We start from the raw sequence: 20,670 nt of genomic DNA, 5'->3' as shown, positions 1-20,670 counted from the left end.
CCTCTCTGGGCAACCTATGCCAGTGTTTGAACATTGAAGAACCCCAACTGTTTACTCTTAAAAAATCAGGGTGGGAGTGGGGGGCAGAAACTCATGAAGGACTTCTGAAAGATTTGGAGATGTCTGTTATGTTTTCCAGTATTTTTGTAAGAGGAGCAAACTTTCTGAATTTTAACAGAATATAAGCATTCCATAATGTTAAATGGTCATTGGTTGGTGTTAGCAGAGGAATATTTGTGAACTGGCTGCCTTACGTTGCTTCCTTTCCTTTTCTGGATTTTTCTTTTAAACTCCATTTTATCTGTTCTCTCTTCCAGACACAGATTTAATATCTAGTTAGTTGGAAAATAAGGCTGCTATGTAGCTGTCAGCCATTTGAAAAGAAAGGCAGCCTTCTAGAAAATGCTTTCCTGGATGCTTATGTGTGGTTTTTTTGGGTTGTTTTTTTTTTTTTTTTTTTTTTTTTTTTATCTTTTAGCTATCTAAATAGGAGACATGGAAATGTGACTGTGTATTTTCTTAAAATTTCTTTGTTCTCTTTTTTCCAGGTCTGCTATTTCTGTTATGCGTATCCCAGTTATGAGAGGGTTTTTTGTGATTTCTGAGCTTGGTGCTATCAGCCTCACGTGAACGAACTAAAACGAAAAGCAACCTGACTTTCAGAAAACAAAATGCCACGGAGAAGGAAAACTGGTGGGAGTCCTTCTCGGAAGAATGGCAATTCTGACAGAACTGCTCTTGCTGTATTCCAAGGGGACCCAAGCCTCTCAGTGTCACCAGGAGTGCATAGTGTCAATAAGGAAGAGCTCTTCAACAGCATGTCAGAAATGTTTTCTGACCTAGATCCTAGTGTGGTTTATATGGTTCTGTCTGAATGTGATTTTAAAGGTAAATAATGTACAGTTGGCATTGCAGTTTTGTTCCATATGCAGACAGCTCTTAACTAGGGCAACTCCAGAAAAGTTGGTGTGGGTGTTGCAAGTGTATTTGTGAGTTTAGCTTTTAATGAGTAGGTGAGTCATAATATTTTGAAATTTTATAGCTCTTTCCATGCAAGATTCTCCAAGTTTGACAACGTTTCTGTGAGGCTGGTAATTTGCAGTAGCAGTGTGCTCCATAAGTGGAAGTAGTTTTAAGTGGCTTGTTCTGTGACACAGAGCAGCCGGTGGTAGAGTTGTGAGGAGAATCTTTTTTTTCCAATTAGTTGCTCTGCCATATCGGCTAGATGCATAAACTGTTTCTGCAGGAGGGGTATTTTATGTTCTAGATCACAATTTTTTAAGACAATGGTACACCGTATGTGGTCCTGGCAGCATTTGCTTTTCCTTGAGTACTTGAATTGAGCTTTTGTTTTACTTTCTATTTTGCACTGTCATCTTGTTATCTCCACTGAGGATTAGTTTTTGCAGGATAAATTCTGTTTGTCATGTTGAATTCTCTGCAGCCTCAGTTAGACTGTGTTTCTCTCCCTGTATTCTGCCAAACTACATACCCACCTCTTCTGCCAGACTATTTTCGTATCTGTGCCCAGTCCTTCCCATGCTTTTGTGGTTTTGAAATTCTTCTATATACAAGTTAATTTGCTCATGATAAAAGTAATGGATGAGATACTGGATAGCAACATCTGAGGAGTTACTTGGCAGGAGAATAAGTCATATATGGAGCATTTTAATCAATCTGTATTCATATGATCAGATGTGATTAGCTGAGATTTTGCTAAGACTATTTGCAAAGAAAGCAGAGTTTGGCTTTTTTTTATATGTATGAAAGCTAGGTCCGTTAAAAGGACTGCTTTTATTGCTGTTTTTACCTTACCTAAATTGTATAGAGTTTATCACTTAATAGCACTCTCATGTTTATTGCTATGATTGTTATTCCTTTTAAAATTGAAATTGATGGAATTACTGATTCATGCTTTGAACTCTTACTAAGATTTACCTTTATCAAAATAACAGATTTATCTAGAAGCTTATTGGAGAATTCAGTAAACACACTGAGTTCATTATTGTGTTGTACTATTAACAATAGTTTAAAAATGGAAAGATTAGCATCTTTTCATATGAGTAATAATAAGTTGCTCATATAGTAGAGAAGATGGAGGGACAAAGAAGATTTTTATTTAGCATGTGTGCAGAAAGAGTTGCACTTCAATGGACTTAGACTTTTTTCTACACTGTCTTTCAGGAAAACAGAAGCTTAGCTTTAGAGCTCAAATGATACTTGTGCCAGGTTTTCGTTTTGTTCATGTTGATCACAGGCAACCTATACTCCATTTAGTGGCTTTACAAAGAATTAATGCAGACACTGGATTTTTCAGGCTATATTGGGTGTGACATTTTCCATTGGGCCTAGCCATAATGAACATATTTTGCATACTTCTATCTCTTAGTCTTCAGTAATGTTTTTCAGTTCATTTTACACTATTTCGCCTATGTGAGATGGGTTAGAAATAAGTGTCCATTTAAACACCCAGTTCTGTCTTTTTTCCAGTTGAACTTAATAATTTTTAGACACTATTTCCTTAGTAATTTTTATGCTTAATAGGTTATTATTTTGCAATATGTCTGTATTGCGTTCTGCCTTTACCTCTAATGAGAAACAGATCAAGGGAGTTGCAGAAGGCATGTTAAAAGATGAATTGGTGAACTGTCTTTTTGTTGTCTCTTTAGTTGTGATAAATACTCCTTCATGTAAAGAAATTGCATTCACATCAGCTTGTGTTTGTTCAGTTGACCATGCTTTATTCTCCACCTTATTCAACAGTAGAAAACGCTATGGATTATCTGCTAGAGCTGTCCACCCACGCCAAAGGAGTCGCATCTTCAAAAACCTTGGGTTTTGATTCAGTAGCATCATCACTAGCTCTTGTTAATCAACAAAGATCTGTTGCAAATGAAAGAATGGGGGAAAGTACTGCAGAACAAAGTAATTCTGAAGAAGAAAAAGAAAAGGTCCTATCACCTCATGTGCAGCTGACTGAAGAACTGGATTCTTTAATAGAAAACGCCTTTCAGAGATACAGCTTGAGTGATGAATTACCTAATTCTGCAAATGACCAAATAGTACATAAGCACTCTGTGGAACTCGATGGCTTTAATGAATTTCCTGAGCAGGAAAAATCTGATTCAGGCTGCAATGTCCTACTTTTTCCACAGCAAACAGGGACAAATGATGAGGTTTTAGAAAGCTTCTGCTGTTCTCAGCCACCAGTGAGTCACCTGAGCATCCAGACAAGCTCACCAGCTGCATCAGACACTTTTGCACAGATATTGGAAGATTCTGATTTGTCAGAAATACATATGCAACATGATGTAGCTTCAGAAGTTTATAAACAATTGAATGGAGAAATATGTGGAAATTCTGAACAGACACAAGATACTGTTTTGGATCAAATAAGTGTGACTGCTGCTTCTGGTGAGTCATCCCAAAGACCTCTGGCACCTGGAGTAGCTGTCACTGGAGATCCTAATTCAGGGTGCCTGGAACAGCATGAAGAGGTAGTGCCTGCCTTTAACAGCCACCAGAGCACTTCTCTTCCAGAGGCCTATGTCTCTCTTGAAACATCCAGTTTCAAAACACCCAAACCTGCGGATTTTCAGCAAACTCAGCAGGGTTATAACTTAAATTTTTCTACCCCATCGTGTCAACCTCAACAGCACTGGAATCTCATGGCTCCCGTGTTTTATCCATCCAGTGGAAGTCACAGCTTTGTAACTCCTGTGGCTGTCAGTCCAGGGCAGTGGAGACCTGTTTCAGACTATAGGACTGTGGAAAAAGGACTTTTTTTTTCCTCTCCAGTGGTTTCAAATGCCTGGGATAGCAACCCTTCTCTGAAGGTATGGGGAAATCAAGATAGAAACTCAAAATTGAACCTCTCGCAAGCACAGCAGCCACCTGTTTGTCACATGATGAGAAAAAAGATGCACCTTATAGGTCAAGTACTTGTTCTTCTCAGAGGTGTTCCAGGATCAGGAAAATCATATTTGGCAAGGTAGAACATCTATATTGTGAGCTTCTAAAAGAAATTGCTTAATTGTGTACAGGATTTAGTGCAGGCAGAGACAATTTTCTGATATTTGTAAATAGTTATGCTTATACCCTAATTGCCAGCTACATGGCAGTGTAGCATGATGAGTAGTAATAATTGCAGAGAGCTGAATTGCTTGCAGCTCCATGATGTCTAGTGGAAATTGGAATAGGAGGGGTTAGCTTTAACTTCTGTCACTGGCCAAAGGAGTTTATGTCAGCAGAGGATCATTGCAGTAGTATTGGGTCTGCTGTGTTCTTCCAGTCCCTGTTCATTTCAGGTGTTTCCTTCCAATAACATGGGTGGAAATACGCCAGCTCTTCATAGGCAGAAATTCCCCTTCCACTGTTGGAATTCCTTTGTGTAAGTAGTACGTGTGGAGCTTCTTAGGTTGAATTCTTGATTTCTTTTCTAACTCTCCAAAAAGCCTAGATTGAGCTTAGACTCCTTTGGCCGGCACCTGAAATATTTGATGCAATTAAGACTGTATGTGTATTTGTCAGCATGAAAGTATGTCACTCGGTATAGATGGAAAAACACCTCCCTTGTTTTGAAACGAGACTTCTAGGGAACCTCTATCAGCTCATTCCCCTAGATATCCTCAGCCTTTGGAAACGGTGTGAAATTATTATAGATCATCTTTGCCTGGAGGGTGATTTCCCCCCCCCCCCCCCCCCCTAAATTTGCTGATTCCATTCCAAGTAATCTTGGTTTTGTGCAAAAGTTTAAATATATGTATGTATGGTAGCAGATATCAGGGCTGGGGAGGAGAAGAGGGAAAGGCTATTTACTTCTTGATCTTTCACAGGACTTTGCTTGAGGATAACCCAGGTGGAATCATTCTTAGTACTGATGATTACTTTTATAAGCATGGACAATACCATTGTGATCCCAGTTGCTTAGGGGAAGCACATGACTGGAACAGGAAACGAGGTGAGAAATAAATAAGGGATTAGCTTGCTTGTTTATAGTTCAATGCTTGTGTGCTGTTTAAAAAGCTGCCCGTCTTGTAATGCCTGTGTCACGGGACAAGCATTTATCCCATCATAGAAGTATTTTTTAATATGTGTGCGGAAAAATAATATGAGCACAAACTCAGAAGTCATCTGTCCATTATGTGTTTTGCAATTAAAAATGCCAGTGTCTTTGTCAAAAGATTGTTTTGTCCTCAGATTTCGTCATGGTATGTATTTTGGGTTGTGTCCCATTTCTGGAGTGGTGATCTGTACCATCTCCCAGAAATACTTCTTCTGAGATGAGCCATTATATATGCATAGGCAATAAGTAATGAGGATGTTGATACAAGTAACACTTTTGTAGATATTTTCCTGCTCTTCATTATTTTTTCTCTTGAGCACTAAATTGTTGGCAAATTTAAAACAAAATTATGGGAGCAAGACAGAATAAATGATTTTTTTTTTTTTTTTTTCCTGTAATCGGTGTATTTTTTGATAGTGGCTCCTGCTAAGGTCACCGTAGAACAACTCTTTTTAAACTTTTATTTGCTAAATTTGAACCATGATCACTTTTCTACTGTCAAATTTCTAAGCAGTGGAGAAATGGGTTAATAAGAAATGTGTGATTCAACAATAACTTTGATTGTTCAAGCGCATTGTAACATAGCTACAAAAACATGGTTCTGTATCTCAAAGCTAGTGATTCTAAACATTTCATTACTGTGTATTTAAATTACAATAATTCTTTTGATTTTTCATATTTTATACAGTTCACAGAGTGGACTAATCTTAAGACTGTTATAAAGCCAAGAATTTTGTATGCAACAAAGAAGTCCACTTTAAGGTGATCATGTAGTTTTTTTAGTTTAATTTACTGATTGATTAGTCATCTTGGTGCATTTTACATCTGCATTTTCATTCCTTGATTATCATACATACGTTAATTCAAAAAAATAACGCCATATCTCAGTAGCTTTACATGTGAGGGGGGGATTTCTAAAATTAAAGAGGGCCTTGAAACAGATCAAGCTGTGGCAAGAGTTCTTTACACAGTGGTTGATCATTATGGATTATCTACTTAAAAAAAAAATTACAAATTTAGAGAATTAGTATAAATGTTACGTGTCCACTCTATTAAAACGAAAATAACTATGTCACATTCTTTTGTACACATGTGTCTTTCAGCCAAAGAAGCATTTGAAAGGAGACTCTCTCCTATAATAATAGACAACACAAATATACAAGCATGGGAGATGAAGCCTTATGTTACTTTGGTTAGTATTACAATTTGATCAATGTGAAAAGGGATTGTTGACCAGCATGGCAGCAACATATGTTTTAAAATGAGATTGTCTTTCTCAGTCTAGCTGTTATTCGACAAGGAAGTCTGGAGTAAAAAAAAAGTGTTACATGGAATCGTATTACCCAGCGTCATATTCTGTGCACGTCTGAGTATTGACCTGGCCTAGTTTCCAAGTGACAAAGCCAAGTGCTTTGTACTTGGGAGCAAAAATAAATATTGTTGAGGAAACTGAATTCTGTTCCTCTTTTATATGATGAGTAAAATTATAAGCTACTTTAAAAATATAGTTGGCACTAATTAATACGAGTGATGTTTGATGCTCCATGAAACTTGAAAACTTGGTCTTAGTTTCAGCCTGAATATGACATAGAGGCAGATACCAGCTGACCGGTTGGAGGGCTAGAGTTATCAAATGTTGCTAGCTTGCTTGAAGTTATGCAGATTTACTTAATAATTTTTATTGAAATGATGTAATCAAAATAATGCACCTGCACTATTTTGTGGTAGTAGTGTGGTGCTTTTACTTAGTGACTAAAAGCGACCAGCTTTTCCAGCTTTTATTTAGTACTAAGTAAATGCAATCTACATTTAACTTCCAAAGTTATGTTTAATGATTTAAATAACTTGATGAACTCTGTTATAGGTTTCTCATACTCCAGTTTTCTGGAGCTTCTCACCTTTTTGCTTAATCGTTTCTACATGGGCATCAGCACTTTTAGACTCTAGCCCTTATTTTGCTGTTGATCATTTGTCATTTTGGTTGGTAGTTTTAATAATTTTTAATGGGATTTCTCCTACCATGGTACAGAAACACATCAGAGAGTGTACTATGTAGAACTTGACAGCTTTTGAGCAGATACTCTACATATGCTGCATGTGGTAATGGATTAGTGAACAGTAACACAGATAATTTTTATTAATAAAAAATTTATTTTATTGTCCTTGCATTTATTAACAATTGTCAGATTAACAGTTCTTTCATAAATTAAGTCCTTGATTTTGCTGTATGCTGAAATAAAGGTACAACAAAAGTTTTTCCAGGAAGTGCAGGGTTTGGTAAGGTGATAAGAATTTTTTCTGAAAACAGGAATGGGGAGAAATGGCACAGTATTCACAGTGTTTCTCCTGATTAGACTTTAGGCTCCTTTTCTGTCACGATGAGACTAGACCATGTAAGGACCATTGACTTGCAACTCACTCAAGTTCCCCATATAGCAGGAAGGCTGTCCACAGTAGCTGCGTTAATGTAACTGAATTGCTTGTTTTGGAACTGGCTCGCATCTGGTCAGCTCTGAGCAGCTCTGAATGTAAGCAGTGAGCTGTTCTCTGTCTTGGAGAGGCTGTGTAGACATGTGCATACTGTACCTGGAAAGAGGAGATGTTCTGCAGTCTTGACTCAGAGGAGGTAGAACATTTAAAGGGATGATATAAAATAGTGATTTTTTTTTTTTTTTTTCCCTGTGATCATGGCACACATTTAATTTTACAGTAAGAGATGCATATACATGTTTTTAAAAAACTCTGCTTATATAATCAGAAGTGAAACACTGAACAAAAGTATGTTATTCCAAATGTTTAATTGGTTTCAAAAAATACAAAAAACATCTTTAAAGAAGCAGGCTATACATGTGTGCTTTTTCATAGAAATAAGAAATGGGTGATGTGGCTTGTTCTGGTTTTATGTCTGTTTTATTCAGGCTTTGCAGTTCAAATACAAAGTCATGTTCCGAGAACCAGACACTTGGTGGAAGTTTAAACCAAAAGAACTTGAAAGGTAAGAATGTAAAGGAAAAATTCATGTTAGATTGTATATCTGTCATGGTCTATGACCTTTTTCAAAATCATAGTTGTTGCTTGGTACAGTGGCTGGTGAAGTAGCAAGATAATCAGTCAAGATTTTTGCGAGAATAAGTAGCTTTTTAATAATTTTTTTCCTACAATATTAACTTCTGTGGGATTTTATATGTATAATGAGATTTTTTTTTTTCTGTCATTTTATTCTAATTACATACAATTGCAATCACGAAAACATTACATAATATCTATTGCTATTAGCAATAGATAGCAATAGATACTATGTAATGTTTTCGTGATTGCAATTCTTCTGCATTTAAGGTACAGTGACTGCTCCTTCGGGTTCCTGAGGTTGCAAAAATGATGTCAGGTTGGGGCTGTTCTTCATCTGGCTGGTCTGTTGCCTTACTTGAAATGTTTCTGCTGTCACTGAGTTTAAGGCAATCAGCACCTCATGGCCTGAGGGGGACAAACCCCTGTGCATCACCATTGTTGTTTACCTCTTCTTTAGCAGGGCCTTCCACGCAGTCATAGAGCCATTACATTACATTACAGCCAAAATAGGCAAGATGTAAACCCTATGTAGTGAATAATAAGGTAGCTAGAAAATTGACCGGGTCCCAGGTTCATAGGGTATGATCAGTGGTTCAAAGTCCAAGAGGAGGCTGATGTCCCTCTATCATGAATACTAGGGCCACTACTATTTAATGTACTTTTTATGACTTGGATGTTGGGACAGAGTACGCTCTCAGCAGATTTGCAGGTGATACTGAATTGAGTGAGAGTAGTTTGTTCGGCCTTAAGAAGAGAACGTTAAGGAAGGATCGTATTGTTGCCTTCAGCTACCTTTTGGGAGGTTATAGACAAGACTAAAAAGATCTCTTCTGAGAATTGTGCAGGGATAGGACAAAATAAACATAAGCAAGTTGGAACTTGGGAAATTTTCATTACATAAAAGAAAAAAACCCCAAAACTCACTTTGAAAGGGTGGTCAGGCACTGAAAGAGCTTGCCCGGAGAGTTTGTAGACTTTCAGTCATTAGGGATATTTGGAATTTGACAAGACAAAACTCTGTGCAACCTGATCTAGCTGTACCTCCTCTGAGTAGGAGGTTGGACTATGTGGCCTCCAGAGGTCCCTTTCAACGTAAATTATTTTGTGATTTCATAGTATCTGTTGTCGTCTTAATTTGCATGCTTAGCTTATGTTTGGCCACTTCTCAAGTGAGGTAAGGAAGATTATTTTCTTTCCTAAAGTAGAACTTAAACATTTTCTCCTGTACCTTCAATTTCTGTTTTGCCATCCTTGACGAGATTCACTTGTTCTAGGTGGAACTGCTACAAAGCACATTGCTAATTGGTGTTTTACAGAGTCACTGAAAATTCCTAGCCAAAGGGTTTCCAAAATAATAAGTGAATGGTTTTTCATCAAGACTCAAGGAGTTCTTAGTTTAGCAAAACCAGAGAAGGAAGACTGAATTCAGAAATTTTCCGTACCCAATTTGATATCCTGCATGACTGTCAGGATCTGATATGGCGTGTTTCTGATACTTACTTGAAGAAGATGCATTATTGGTACAGTTTTAGATTTTAGTATTAAGCAAAACATCCTGTTGCAGAACAGGGCACCAAGTGGGGTGGATAAGTCAAGCAGAGCCACGATTTGTCTGAGATTCCCTGTTTGGAATGCCTTAGTGCACTGATACAGAAAGAATTGCCGTTTCACAGCTTTTGCCTTGGCCCGCTGAATTCTGTGGTTAGTCTTGCTGTAAACTTATTAAATTATTACAATGACAGAAGAGAATAATTTAATATACTAATCTGAAATGTTTCTTTTTCATTTTTTTTTTTAATTCATAGACGTAACGTTCACGGTGTATCTAAAGAAAAGATTAAAAGAATGTTGGAACGGTATGAACACTGCCTTACTGTTCGTTCAATATTGGATTCTTCAGTCCCAGACAAATCAGAAGCTTCTGGCTGGAGTGAAGATTCTTGTCAGGACGAAAGCCATAGGTTAGATTCTTTTACTAGCTTTGTAGTCTCAAATAAAAGGCTAAAAATTCAAACTTCATAGCAATGGAACCTGGATAATGCTGTTGAACAGTGAATGCATTAAAAAATTAGTTAAATAATAAAAAGAAATACACTGCATAGTTTTCTTAATTTTTAAGAATTTCAGGATTTCTAAAGATGAGCAGTCAAGGGATCTAGTCAGCTTTCTGACGCTTTTTGAAATCCCCCCCAGTATGGCTGTGTGTTACTTTTCAATACGCCAATCTTGATTGACTTTCTCTTAGCTTAGAAATGTGCTGTTGGATGTATGTTGTAGATACAAAACACTTAAAATCTATAAAATGCTTTTCAGAAGAATGTAGTCCGAAGTACAAGCAAATTACTATTCTGAGTCTGTGTGTTGGTATTAGATGATGTCTTTGCGGTAGAAGGTGCATTCTTTGTGCAGTAGTAATGAGTTATTTACTTGCTTGAGTATATTTAATTTAGACTTGTCTAGATATATGTTGGTTGTATACACAACTATTTTTGTAGTGGCTGATCTGAGTAATGCTGTATATGCATTATAACAATGCATAGGGAATCAGATCTTATTGTAGTTATTTCATTTGGTCTTTGTATGCTTAATGTATTTGAAATTAAGTGAGCACTGATAATTAATGAAATGTAGTTGATTGTGAAAAATGTTATGACACAAAATGGCATGTCCTCTCCTGGTTAACTTCTAGACTTTCTTTAGCATTGAGCCATCAGGAAAGAGCAACAGTCATTAAATAAAAGCATATTTACCAGGTTTGTTGCTCCGAAGGAGTAAATGTCTGGCAGCAGAGTGCTTCAGTACATACCTGAATGCTGGGAATGGGGAAAAATAGACTCCTGAGACAGTATTCTTAGTCTCATGCTGAAGTAAAAAAGGGATGCTTACCAGGGAAAGTTTAGCTTTGCTTAGCTCCTTTTTTATAAAGGAGTGTTGAGGTTACGGCTAAGTCATCTTAAATTTGTTTTCCTCTCACTAGAGTTCTCCAGCTGGATGATCAGTGTCCTAAAAGGTGGTTTCTGGTCTGCAATTTGAAAATACTAAATAGCCAAGACAAAATTTAAAATATGGACAAGTGCTTAGAGAAGGTTTGAAATAGGTTTATCTTTCATTCCAATTTGTCTTTCAGAAAGAGAGAGGCACCTTCTGATGTAAAGGACAAAGAACCTTTTGCTTCTGATGTGGAGCCTCTTGAATTAGCTGAAGATGATAAAACTTTTCCCAGTATTTCTCTAACTTTAGAAAGTAACTGTGATCCTGAACATTTTCAGAAAGAGGAAAAAGAAATGGAAAATAACTTCGTGGAACACAGTTCTGAGAGCAGTGCTGTTCAAGATGACTTGGATGTTTGTTTATCAGATTGTGTAGAAAAAGAAGTGCCCTTGGAGAAGAAAGAAGAAAAGGGAGAAAAAATAGAAAAAAATACTAAAACAGAAATGGATGAAGTTGATGTGACCACGACTGAAGAGACTGCGTGCTTGCACACAGGAGGAGTTGAGGAACACAGTGATAACAACATTCTCAAAGTTCAAACTGAAGCTGAACAATCTGGCGAAATATGTACGGAACCAAAATCAACACAAAGTAGTAACATAGAGGAACCAAGCAGTTCAGCTTTTGACACATCAGGAAAACCAGAACTGCTAAACTTTCTGGGTGACTGGCCTGTAGAACAAACAATGGGACAGAGAGTCAAAAGAGCTAGAAGACTAGAAAAATCTTCTCTGAAGAGTGATACGGAAGGTAAAACTCCCAGTCAGCAGCATCCTGAGTTAGGTAAAGAGCAAGCAGGCCTCCCTGGGACCTGTACTGTTGAAAAAGGACATGAAGAAGAAAATCTAGCCTCTAGCTGTTCCTCTGTTAGTTCAGATAAAGTCACACCGGAATTCCAAATGATAGGACATTGGCCTGTCTCAGGCTCATTAGAACAGAGGCAACAAAGATCAAGGAGAATGAGAAAGACAAGTCTAAATCAGTCTGATGAAGGCAGAAATACTGAAGGTGACATTAATAGAAATGCTCTTGAGACCGTCGATGTGCTCCGTGGGACACCTGTGAACACTGCAGAGCAAACGGATGCAAAGAGTTTGCATATGAACCAACCTGAAACAGTAGCTAGTGAAACAGTAGGTGAGAAAAAACCCCAGCAAAGTAAGAGAATGAGGAAACATCACAAATTAGCCCTCACTTTTACAAACAACAATTTGCCCCATCCCAAAGAAGAGGAACACTTGTCTATGCTTAATACAGCAGAAGAGAAACATGACACATGCTCATGTAGACAAAAAAGTAGCCATTCACAGACTGAATCACAGGACTTTGCTCTCTTGTGGAGATTAGAAAAGAAAATGCTTTTTCCTGAGACTACCAAAGTGTTGCATGGCAGACTAGATGGCTTCAAACCCAAAGACGTAGATAATGCCTCAGATTCTCAAGAAAAAATACCCTATCGAGCTACATATGATAAAAGTACATTTGTGGAAGAAAGTGAACTTACCAATATTGATGAGTCTGAAAAGCTAAATATGCTATGTAAGCTCTTTGAGTCTGTTTCAGTTGAAGCTCTGAAAGATCTGTACGAAAGATGTAACAAAGACATAGACTGGGCCACAGCTCTGCTGTTAGACTCTGATGAAAAATTATGCAAAGATGTTGATACTGAATGCTTTCAAGTAAGAGAAGGTGAGCCAGTTGTTGCAGGCTTTGATTTCAAGGCAAGTACAAACTATGGTGAGAATCTCAAAGACTGTGAACAAATGCTGCAAATAATTGGGGCTGGTGATGTCTCTGAGCCTTCAGAAGACAAGAGCTCATCACTCAGCATTGCAGAAAGTAGGGCTACCAAGGCAACTGTGACAGATGCTGATGTGTCTGATTCGTTGACTGGCACCTCATTGAATCGTACAGCAGAACTGAAAAATTCTGGAGATGCAGCCCCTAGAACTGACGCAGGCAGCTTGGCAGCAGGTATCATTGAGCCATCCGGTTCAGGAAAGCAGAAGATAGAGTCTGAGAGACCTGTTGAAGAAACTATAGATAAGCCATCAGTCTCACAGCTTGATGCAGGTTTATATATACCCATGACTTTGCCTCATGGTCCTAACACAGCTTCTACCAGTTGGAAATTTGAATTAAATAACGAAAGTGACAGTAACCCTTCAGAAAGCAATGCAGAGAATTGCAAAGTGGCTGCTTCGTTACTGGAAATGGATCATGCACCTCTGGGGGGTCCTAGGAGTGATAAAGAACTAGGGACAGATAAAGAAACCCAGGGGAGTTCCAGGGAGATATGTTGTAAAGAAGAAATTGAAACTCCAAGCTGGGATGAAACTAAAGGAAAGATGCAAAGCCCTATACCAGCATCACGTGCAGCCTTCAATATAGATTGCCTAGAACTAACATTACCTCCTGAACTGGCGCTCCAGTTGAAAGAAATATTTGGGCCTGTTGGCATTGATGCAGGTATGGGCATAATTATATCCATATTTTTATGAAAAAACTCAGTTTGGATAAGAAACTTTTCTTCCTGTGTGCTTTTTTCCCTTCATGCTTGATTTTTAGGGAACAGATTTACACAATTCCTTGTGATACTGTTGTTTGCTTTTGTTAATCCAAAAATGGAACTGAACTAAGCATGGCAAAAAATATAAATGCAGTAGTGCTACCTTCTGCCTTTGTCTTTTTGTATGTGCATGTACTTTAAAAGCATAAGAAAATATACTGGCTTATTTGCATTTTTAGCAACAGGCCTTTGAGCCTGTATTCAACCTATGAAGGGATATTAAGATGATGAGGAACATGCAAGTTATGACTGGTTAGGAAAAAATAAAAAGAAAGAAAGCTTTAGGCATAAGTTAAATTGTGGAAGGAGAAGATGAATGGTTTAGAGAGAAGATAAAGTGCGGCTATACTTAAAAGATGAAAACAGCCTAGTCTGCTGAGAGACTATGATAAAGGAAGCCATAAGCAGCTTGAACATGCATCTCAAAAATTAGAGACTGATAGAAAAAGGAAGAAAAGAAAACACAAGGAATATATAGCTTGTTTGTTTTTCTTTTTTCTTTTTAGTTTTCTTTTTTCTTTTTAGTTTTCTTTTTTCTTTTTAGTTTTCTTTTTTCTTTTTAGTTTTCTTTTTTCTTTTTAGTTTTCTTTTTTCTTTTTAGTTTTCTTTTTTCTTTTTAGTTTTCTTTTTTCTTTTTAGTTTTCTTTTTTCTTTTTAGTTTTCCTTTTTCTCTCTTTTCTCCTGAAGATTACTTGATGTGAAACCCTGGATACCTGATTTATTGGTGGGTTTGACTGCTGGCCCCTTAGCCTTCCATGCCTACCTCCTCCTCCAAAAAAAGTTTGGTAGCAGAAAGGTGTCTGAAATATGCCCTGCCTTTTTATTTGATACATATGTACTACTTGCCCTTTTACTTTTGAAACAATATCGGAAACATCTTTTAGGGAAAAGATGTATCATTATGATACCATGATAATTCCTGCCGTTTCCTTTAGAGTTAGAGGGGATACTTGGAGTTTGGTTCTCTGAGTTTGTGTGTTTGAAAGGAGGGAGGTGACTGCTGTTGGGCAGTGGCGAGTATGTTGTGTTACGTTAACGCAGTTGCCTGTGGATTGCAATAAATTAGGGGGAATCACAGTTTCACGAATGAAACTGTGGTTGTAAATTAACAGTAGCTTTGTAAAAGAAGGTTCTGCTAGAAAAATGAAAAAAAGGAGTTGGTCAGGCAGTCATATTTCAACAAGATACAATGAATGTTAACTTATTTTTTCCTACCCTTTTTGAGTTTTTGAACACCAGATAATTAATTCTGTGTAGAATGCCTTTTTTTTTTTTTTTTTTTTTTTTTTTTTTAACTTGGCAGTTACTGAAGTTTTTTTTCAGGAATGACAGTTTGTGCAGAATCTCCAGAATTCAAATTAATAAGTCTAGTCTACTGTACTTTAATTGCTTAGATAAGTTTTTACAGAATGCTTTAATGAATATATTTTCTTTCTTCCATAAGGATCACTAACTGTTGAGGATTGTGTGGTTCATATTGATTTGAATTTGGCAAGAGTGATTCATGAAAAATGGAAAGAATCTATTCTGGTTAGTAGATTTCTTGCTTATGATATGGTATGGCATGCTTGTGCTTTGTCAGACCATTTGTCTCCTGATGCGTTGGTCTAAATGTGTAAGATATATTTGTGAGAACAATGATAAAATACAATAGTAGTTTGTAAAATATATGGAGTCTATCAGCATGTCATAATCATCAGAGCTGTTGAAAGACAGTTTAAGGGATAAAGAAACAGCATGTCATGAGTGCCTCATCACAAAACCAAGATTCTTAAAAAAGAAGGATCATAATGCACAATATCACTACAATTTCAAACTGGCCAAAAATCATTACTGGCTTTTTGACATGTAAGAAGAGTTCTTTTATGAATAATTGTGTATACAAAACATCTCCATGTACATTAATTGAGAAGAGTTCTCTAACCTCCATTCCTTCATAGCCTTATGAAACTCGGAATGCTTTTTGGCAAAATTTTTGTTTGGTTTATTTACTTAAGGTTGTGAAATCTTAGTGAGGCATGTTCCTTTAGTTCGATGTGTTTTTGGAAAGAGTTCTATCTTTTAAACTTCACTTCATAATTATTTTTCTTAAATATATTTCTTTTAAAATACCCAATCTTTGAGAAATACTGAGAGACGTTATTTTGAAGCTGGTTTACTTAGAAGATAACACTTGTGAAGTTTTACTGCAAAATTTATAGCTTACTTATAATATTCATGGTTTTACTATTTTTATTTAGAAGCGTCAGAGGAGAGATGAATCATGTAAGTTGTCTGCAGAAGGTATGTTATGTATTTCTCTTAATTGTAAAAATACTTAATTCTCATTATAAAAATATTTAATTATTTGAAACTTCATTAAGGTTGCAAATATTCGTCTATTGAAGATGATGGATTCATTTATTGAGCTAAGCTTTTATTTATTGCCCTTGGTTCTATTTACCATTTTCTTATGGAGGTGAGGGGGGGGAAAAGAAGTTAATTATGAGCAGAATCACTAGTCCCAGGTAGATGCAAGCAAAAAGCCTATCATTTTGTGTACTTCAGAGAACTTAAACAGAAGCTCTGGCTGGATCAGCCAGCTGTTTGATAGGACTTCTGTAATCTCTGTGGCAAGAAAAGGTGCGGCCAGAGAATTACTAGCAGAGTAAGATTTCTGCAGGTGAGGGAAGGAGGTCAGGAATACAACATTCACATGTTGTTGTCCTTGTCAGAGGAATTGATTGTAGCAGGAGGATGCATGTCCTTGTTCAAAAAGCGTTAAAATCTCTAGCAATCTAGTTTTCATTCAGCTCACAGAAGAAATGTCCCTCTACAGCAGAACCCCACTACTCTTGCATGGGACCTGGGTGAAGACTTGGATTGCAATGTGGGTGCAAACTCTCCACTTGAATGATCAAACAGCACTGTTAGCATTAACTCATAGAAGTGTAAAACCAGATTGTTAAGCATCTGTCCTTAAGTTGTAGAGGAAAGGCAGGTAAACTTGTAAACACATGAGTCAATAATTATCTTATAAAAGCAAACGAACCTTCCCACTTAACGTATGTGCAAGGTAGTTTACAGCCGTAAGATACATCTTGGCACCTGAAAATTTGGTGAGGGAGTCTGATGGTTTTGCTTTTGTTTTACAAAATAGATAAAGATGATCAGACAGTCCTTGGAAAATAGAAGTGATGAAGGTGAAAACAACGTGTTGTTTTCTGTTTTAGCATTAATAATATTGTTATAACAAAACCCAAAACATCTAGACTGAAAAACTTACCTTAATTATTTTGGCTTTGCTTGTGTAAATAAGCTAATAATTGTTTTATTTGTCACCTCATTTTTATTGCTTTTGAAGGTCCTACTGTGATTCAGCAGATAGATACAGATGACTCAGAAATGCTGTTATCTCAGAATGCAGACAGTAAAATACAGAAGAAAAAAATGAGCTGGGTTTCAGGCTCATCTGATGACGTACAGACTAAAAAACCAGCAACATCAGACGTTTTTCCTTTTATGGATCACTGGAATGCTCAGATTCAGAAAGTTTCTCTCAGACAAATAATTTCTGAAGAAATAGCTATGCAGGAGAAACAGGACCTGGTATGGATAGCATCAGTTTTTTACCCGGTTTAAATTTGTCACTATTAATGAAGCAGAATATGTCTTATCTGGTGACTCACCTTTGTGCTGCTGATTACAGCCTGAATTCGTAAGACAAATGCATGCCAATTAGTATTGTTGATTACTGTGATACAGGACTTTGCTTGTGGTAGATGTTTCTGCTTTAAAAAAACAAATCTCATTTTAAAATGTAATATTTTGATTGTTTCACAAACAGATCATGGTGCATTTCACTATACAGGTTAGCATTTGTGTTTGGTTGAATTTTTTTTTTTTTTTTGATTGCTCACCTGAAAAAAAAGATCAGTGTGATTTCCCACAATTTTATTGGGAAAGCAATATAAAAAAAATTTCTTAATTAGCTCCATGCCTCGTTTATTTAGAAGTGGATTGAATTGATTTTAATATTTTTTTGCAAGGAGAACCCACAACATTCCTAACAGATGAGACATTAAAAGAAGTACTTGAGGTTAACCTCGCAGGTTTCTGTACCCACTTGTCAGAAAATAAAAATCTTTTTAAAAAATTACTATTAATTCTCTATCTTCCACATGGTTCCCATACCCTGTCTGCTTGGCATGTGCATAATACTGCCCTCTACTGCCCAGCAGTTGTTCAGAACAGGCGTTTTTATTTGTAATTGTCTCTGATAAGTAGCTCTCCTAAAAATGAGGAGCTTTGCTTCTACTGGTATAGAAGGTTGGATGGATTAGCCTGTACTTTGAAAGAATGGCTTGTGGATTCTTTCTTTGAACTGCATGTTTGTGGCTTACTGATAATAACAACTGTGATGTCCACAGCTTTATTTTCAGTTTGGATTCAAGGAGCTTAGCTTTGTTTTGACCACTTTTTTTTTTTTTTTTTTTAAATCTAGTATTGGAATGATCAGTCCAATTTATTCTGGGCTATAATTATGTTTTCTTCTCAGCTTGACTTCACAAATATGAATATTTATTACAGTGCAGCTTCAGATACACCAAAACAAAATCGTTTACACTGTTTAATAATAAAATGCTGTTTCAACCCCAGGCCCTCAATATAGAGTAGAGAGATGGACTTCGCACAAGCTTAGCATTGGACTAGATAGACTAGCAGGGAATGCATTCCAAAACTTAAATTCCTCCTAAAAAATCCTCTTTTTACTTTGTCTAAGTTATGAGGGAGCTCCACTTCAAATGACTGCAGAGTACTGCAGTGGTGTGTAATACAACTCACCTGTCCCTACTTCATTCTCATCAAATCAGTGTGGCAGGCTGATATTGGCATGTTGTCACTGCTGTGGGTGCATAGCTAGTGAGTAGATATTTTTTGAAGTCTTAACAAAAGTTGGACAGTAAAGTTGGATTGACTCTGCTTTTACTATATTTTGTTCTAATCAAGAACTTGTAATATTTTTCCTTTGTCTTCTGGGTAGAGTCGGGTTCCTTCTATGGCTAGAAAAGACTGTGCTGCTAAACTAAAGGAGAAGCAACTTTTTGAGATGTTTCCAACTATTAATCAGAATTTCTTAATGGATGTCTTCAAGGACAACAAGTAAGAAATCTTTAAAGTTCTTTGTAAAAATGGTACTCTGTAACACTCTATAGTGCACAGTTTACTGCCTTAAATATTGAGTTAAGATACCGCTAAAGAATGGCTTTTTCCAAACTAGCACACTTTTTGTAGATCTAAATAAAGGTAAAACTAGCTGGTCTTAAAAGCAAAAAGGACATAAAAACTCTATGTGTAGACTTCTTTGGTTTTTTGGGGAGTGGACAGTTTTGCTCATCAGGAGAAGAATGTCTCTGGCTATTGAGCTCTGACTGACAGTGGAACTGCGTATTTGCTCTAGAGCTGAGGTGTAAATCAAGTGGGAGAAACTAGTGGGGGTGGTAATAGTGGGTGCACAGAAAATGGCATCCGCCCAAGAGGAAAGCTACCATCACCTGATGTTAGCTGTGAGTACTTTCCTGGTTACTACAGTAGCTTTGAAGAAATGAGCCATCTTGCCATCTCTTCCTGCTGACATTCTGTTTCTCTTTTCTGCATTATATTTCTGTGGTATGTGGCTACCTTCTTAAATCCAAGTTCCTGAGAACTGAATGTTTTTCCAAGAGAAACTTCTTTTTTCATCCTTCGCCAATTGAGTATCTGTCTCTACATACGGGTTTGCATGCCTACTTGTCAGTCTTTCTGCTTGTCCAGGTTGTTATCAAAACCTTTCCTTGTGGGATGTTTAAAATACGTCCTTCATCCATCTCTACAGCTCAAACATTTCACCATCTCTTGTTTTTCACATTTTAAATTCTCTTCGTAGTGTTGCCTTTCCCAAAATGTATCTTTACTTTTGATCAGTCTTCCTCTTGTCTGCTTACTGAATGGCAAGAATAATAAAGAAGAAAGAGGGCTTATTAGAAATCTGACGGCAGCTGATGTCCCATTCTTATTTCATTAAATTTAATAACAAAGCTTGACTGGAAATACAAGGATTTTCCTGCATAATGGTTTCAAAAAACTGAGCTAGTTTTAAACTAGTTTGTACTATCTAAACCTGACCAGAGGAGATTTAAGATGAAGTAACTTATCCAGCCCAAAAAGCAGTGTTTACTTCTAAACTAATGTCTGTTTGATTAAGGTAGGATGCAATTTACTTTAATATTTCATTGTCCTTTTGATATTCAAGTGCCCCTCAGTTACGCTTCAGTCAACCAAGACTGCATCTGTGTGGATGCCAGTAATGCAGTACAGTGAGTCTGCAAGCCTTTTTGTAATAAGGTGGAAAATTCCATTCCAGTGCTTTATTTCCATTGTCATCTATTTCTGTAACAATATCAAGGTTTGTAATATGCATTTTAATAAATGTAGCAGCTATTAATGTATTTGTAAAGTCACAGATTTTACTTATCCTTTACAGCTACTCTTTAGAACAAACTGAACAGTTTCTGAACTGTGTTCTGGAGGCAGATCCTGTAAAAACAGTTATAGCTCAAGAAAGTGTTCAGCAAAATGAAATTGTTTCTTCCTACAGTGCTGCAAAGAACCGGGAGAAGAAGGTATTTTTATTTTTCTAAATAGTAGTTACAAACATATCCAAAGCTATGTTAATGAAAACACCCTACAATGCATACTTAGCTTCAACATTGCAAATTCCTACAGGCAAAAAAAAGTAAGGAAGAGGATGATCCTTTGGGTGAAATATTTCAAGAATTTGAGTATCCACAATATGATGATTTAAGAGCAGAAGCTTTTTGCCACCAGCAAAAGAGACAGGAATGTTTGAAAAAGGCTGGGGAGGCCTATCGCATGGGTATGAAGCCTGTGGCAGCGTTTTATGCACATCAGGTAAATATAGTGCTTTTTGCCTGAATTTAGAGAGGTACTTAAATAG

The 20,670-nt window shown here is 36.8% G+C and overlaps 1 protein-coding gene across 8 annotated transcripts in view; it reads left to right on the top strand.

The window, feature by feature from the left end:
* The window catches only part of N4BP2 (NEDD4 binding protein 2), a 43,312-nt gene that overhangs the window by 12,800 nt on the left and 9,842 nt on the right, over nucleotides 1–20,670 (top strand). For 5 of the 8 annotated variants that reach the window (XM_082314769.1, XM_082314766.1, XM_082314765.1 and 2 more), the window contains 13 exons: nucleotides 549–888; nucleotides 2,764–3,991; nucleotides 4,836–4,960; nucleotides 6,169–6,257; nucleotides 7,984–8,060; nucleotides 9,940–10,095; nucleotides 11,262–13,594; nucleotides 15,139–15,224; nucleotides 15,935–15,977; nucleotides 17,038–17,282; nucleotides 18,718–18,836; nucleotides 20,197–20,335; nucleotides 20,439–20,624. In XM_082314769.1, coding sequence (XP_082170895.1) covers nucleotides 672–888; nucleotides 2,764–3,991; nucleotides 4,836–4,960; nucleotides 6,169–6,257; nucleotides 7,984–8,060; nucleotides 9,940–10,095; nucleotides 11,262–13,594; nucleotides 15,139–15,224; nucleotides 15,935–15,977; nucleotides 17,038–17,282; nucleotides 18,718–18,836; nucleotides 20,197–20,335; nucleotides 20,439–20,624 — 5,043 coding nt within the window. In that variant the 5' untranslated portion in view covers nucleotides 549–671. Of the gene's footprint in view, nucleotides 1–548; nucleotides 889–2,763; nucleotides 3,992–4,835; nucleotides 4,961–6,168; nucleotides 6,258–7,983; nucleotides 8,061–9,939; nucleotides 10,096–11,261; nucleotides 13,595–15,138; nucleotides 15,225–15,934; nucleotides 15,978–17,037; nucleotides 17,283–18,717; nucleotides 18,837–20,196; nucleotides 20,336–20,438; nucleotides 20,625–20,670 lie in introns of those variants that run through there. The other 3 variants (XM_082314768.1, XM_082314770.1, XR_014228459.1) reach the window with 3 other exon arrangements.

This window comes from Platalea leucorodia (genome assembly GCF_965183815.1).
Source record: "Platalea leucorodia genome assembly, chromosome: 6".
Lineage (NCBI taxonomy): Eukaryota > Metazoa > Chordata > Aves > Pelecaniformes > Threskiornithidae > Platalea > Platalea leucorodia.
Note: the sequence above shows the minus strand (reverse complement) of the source record. Positions and strands in the feature narration are given on the sequence as shown.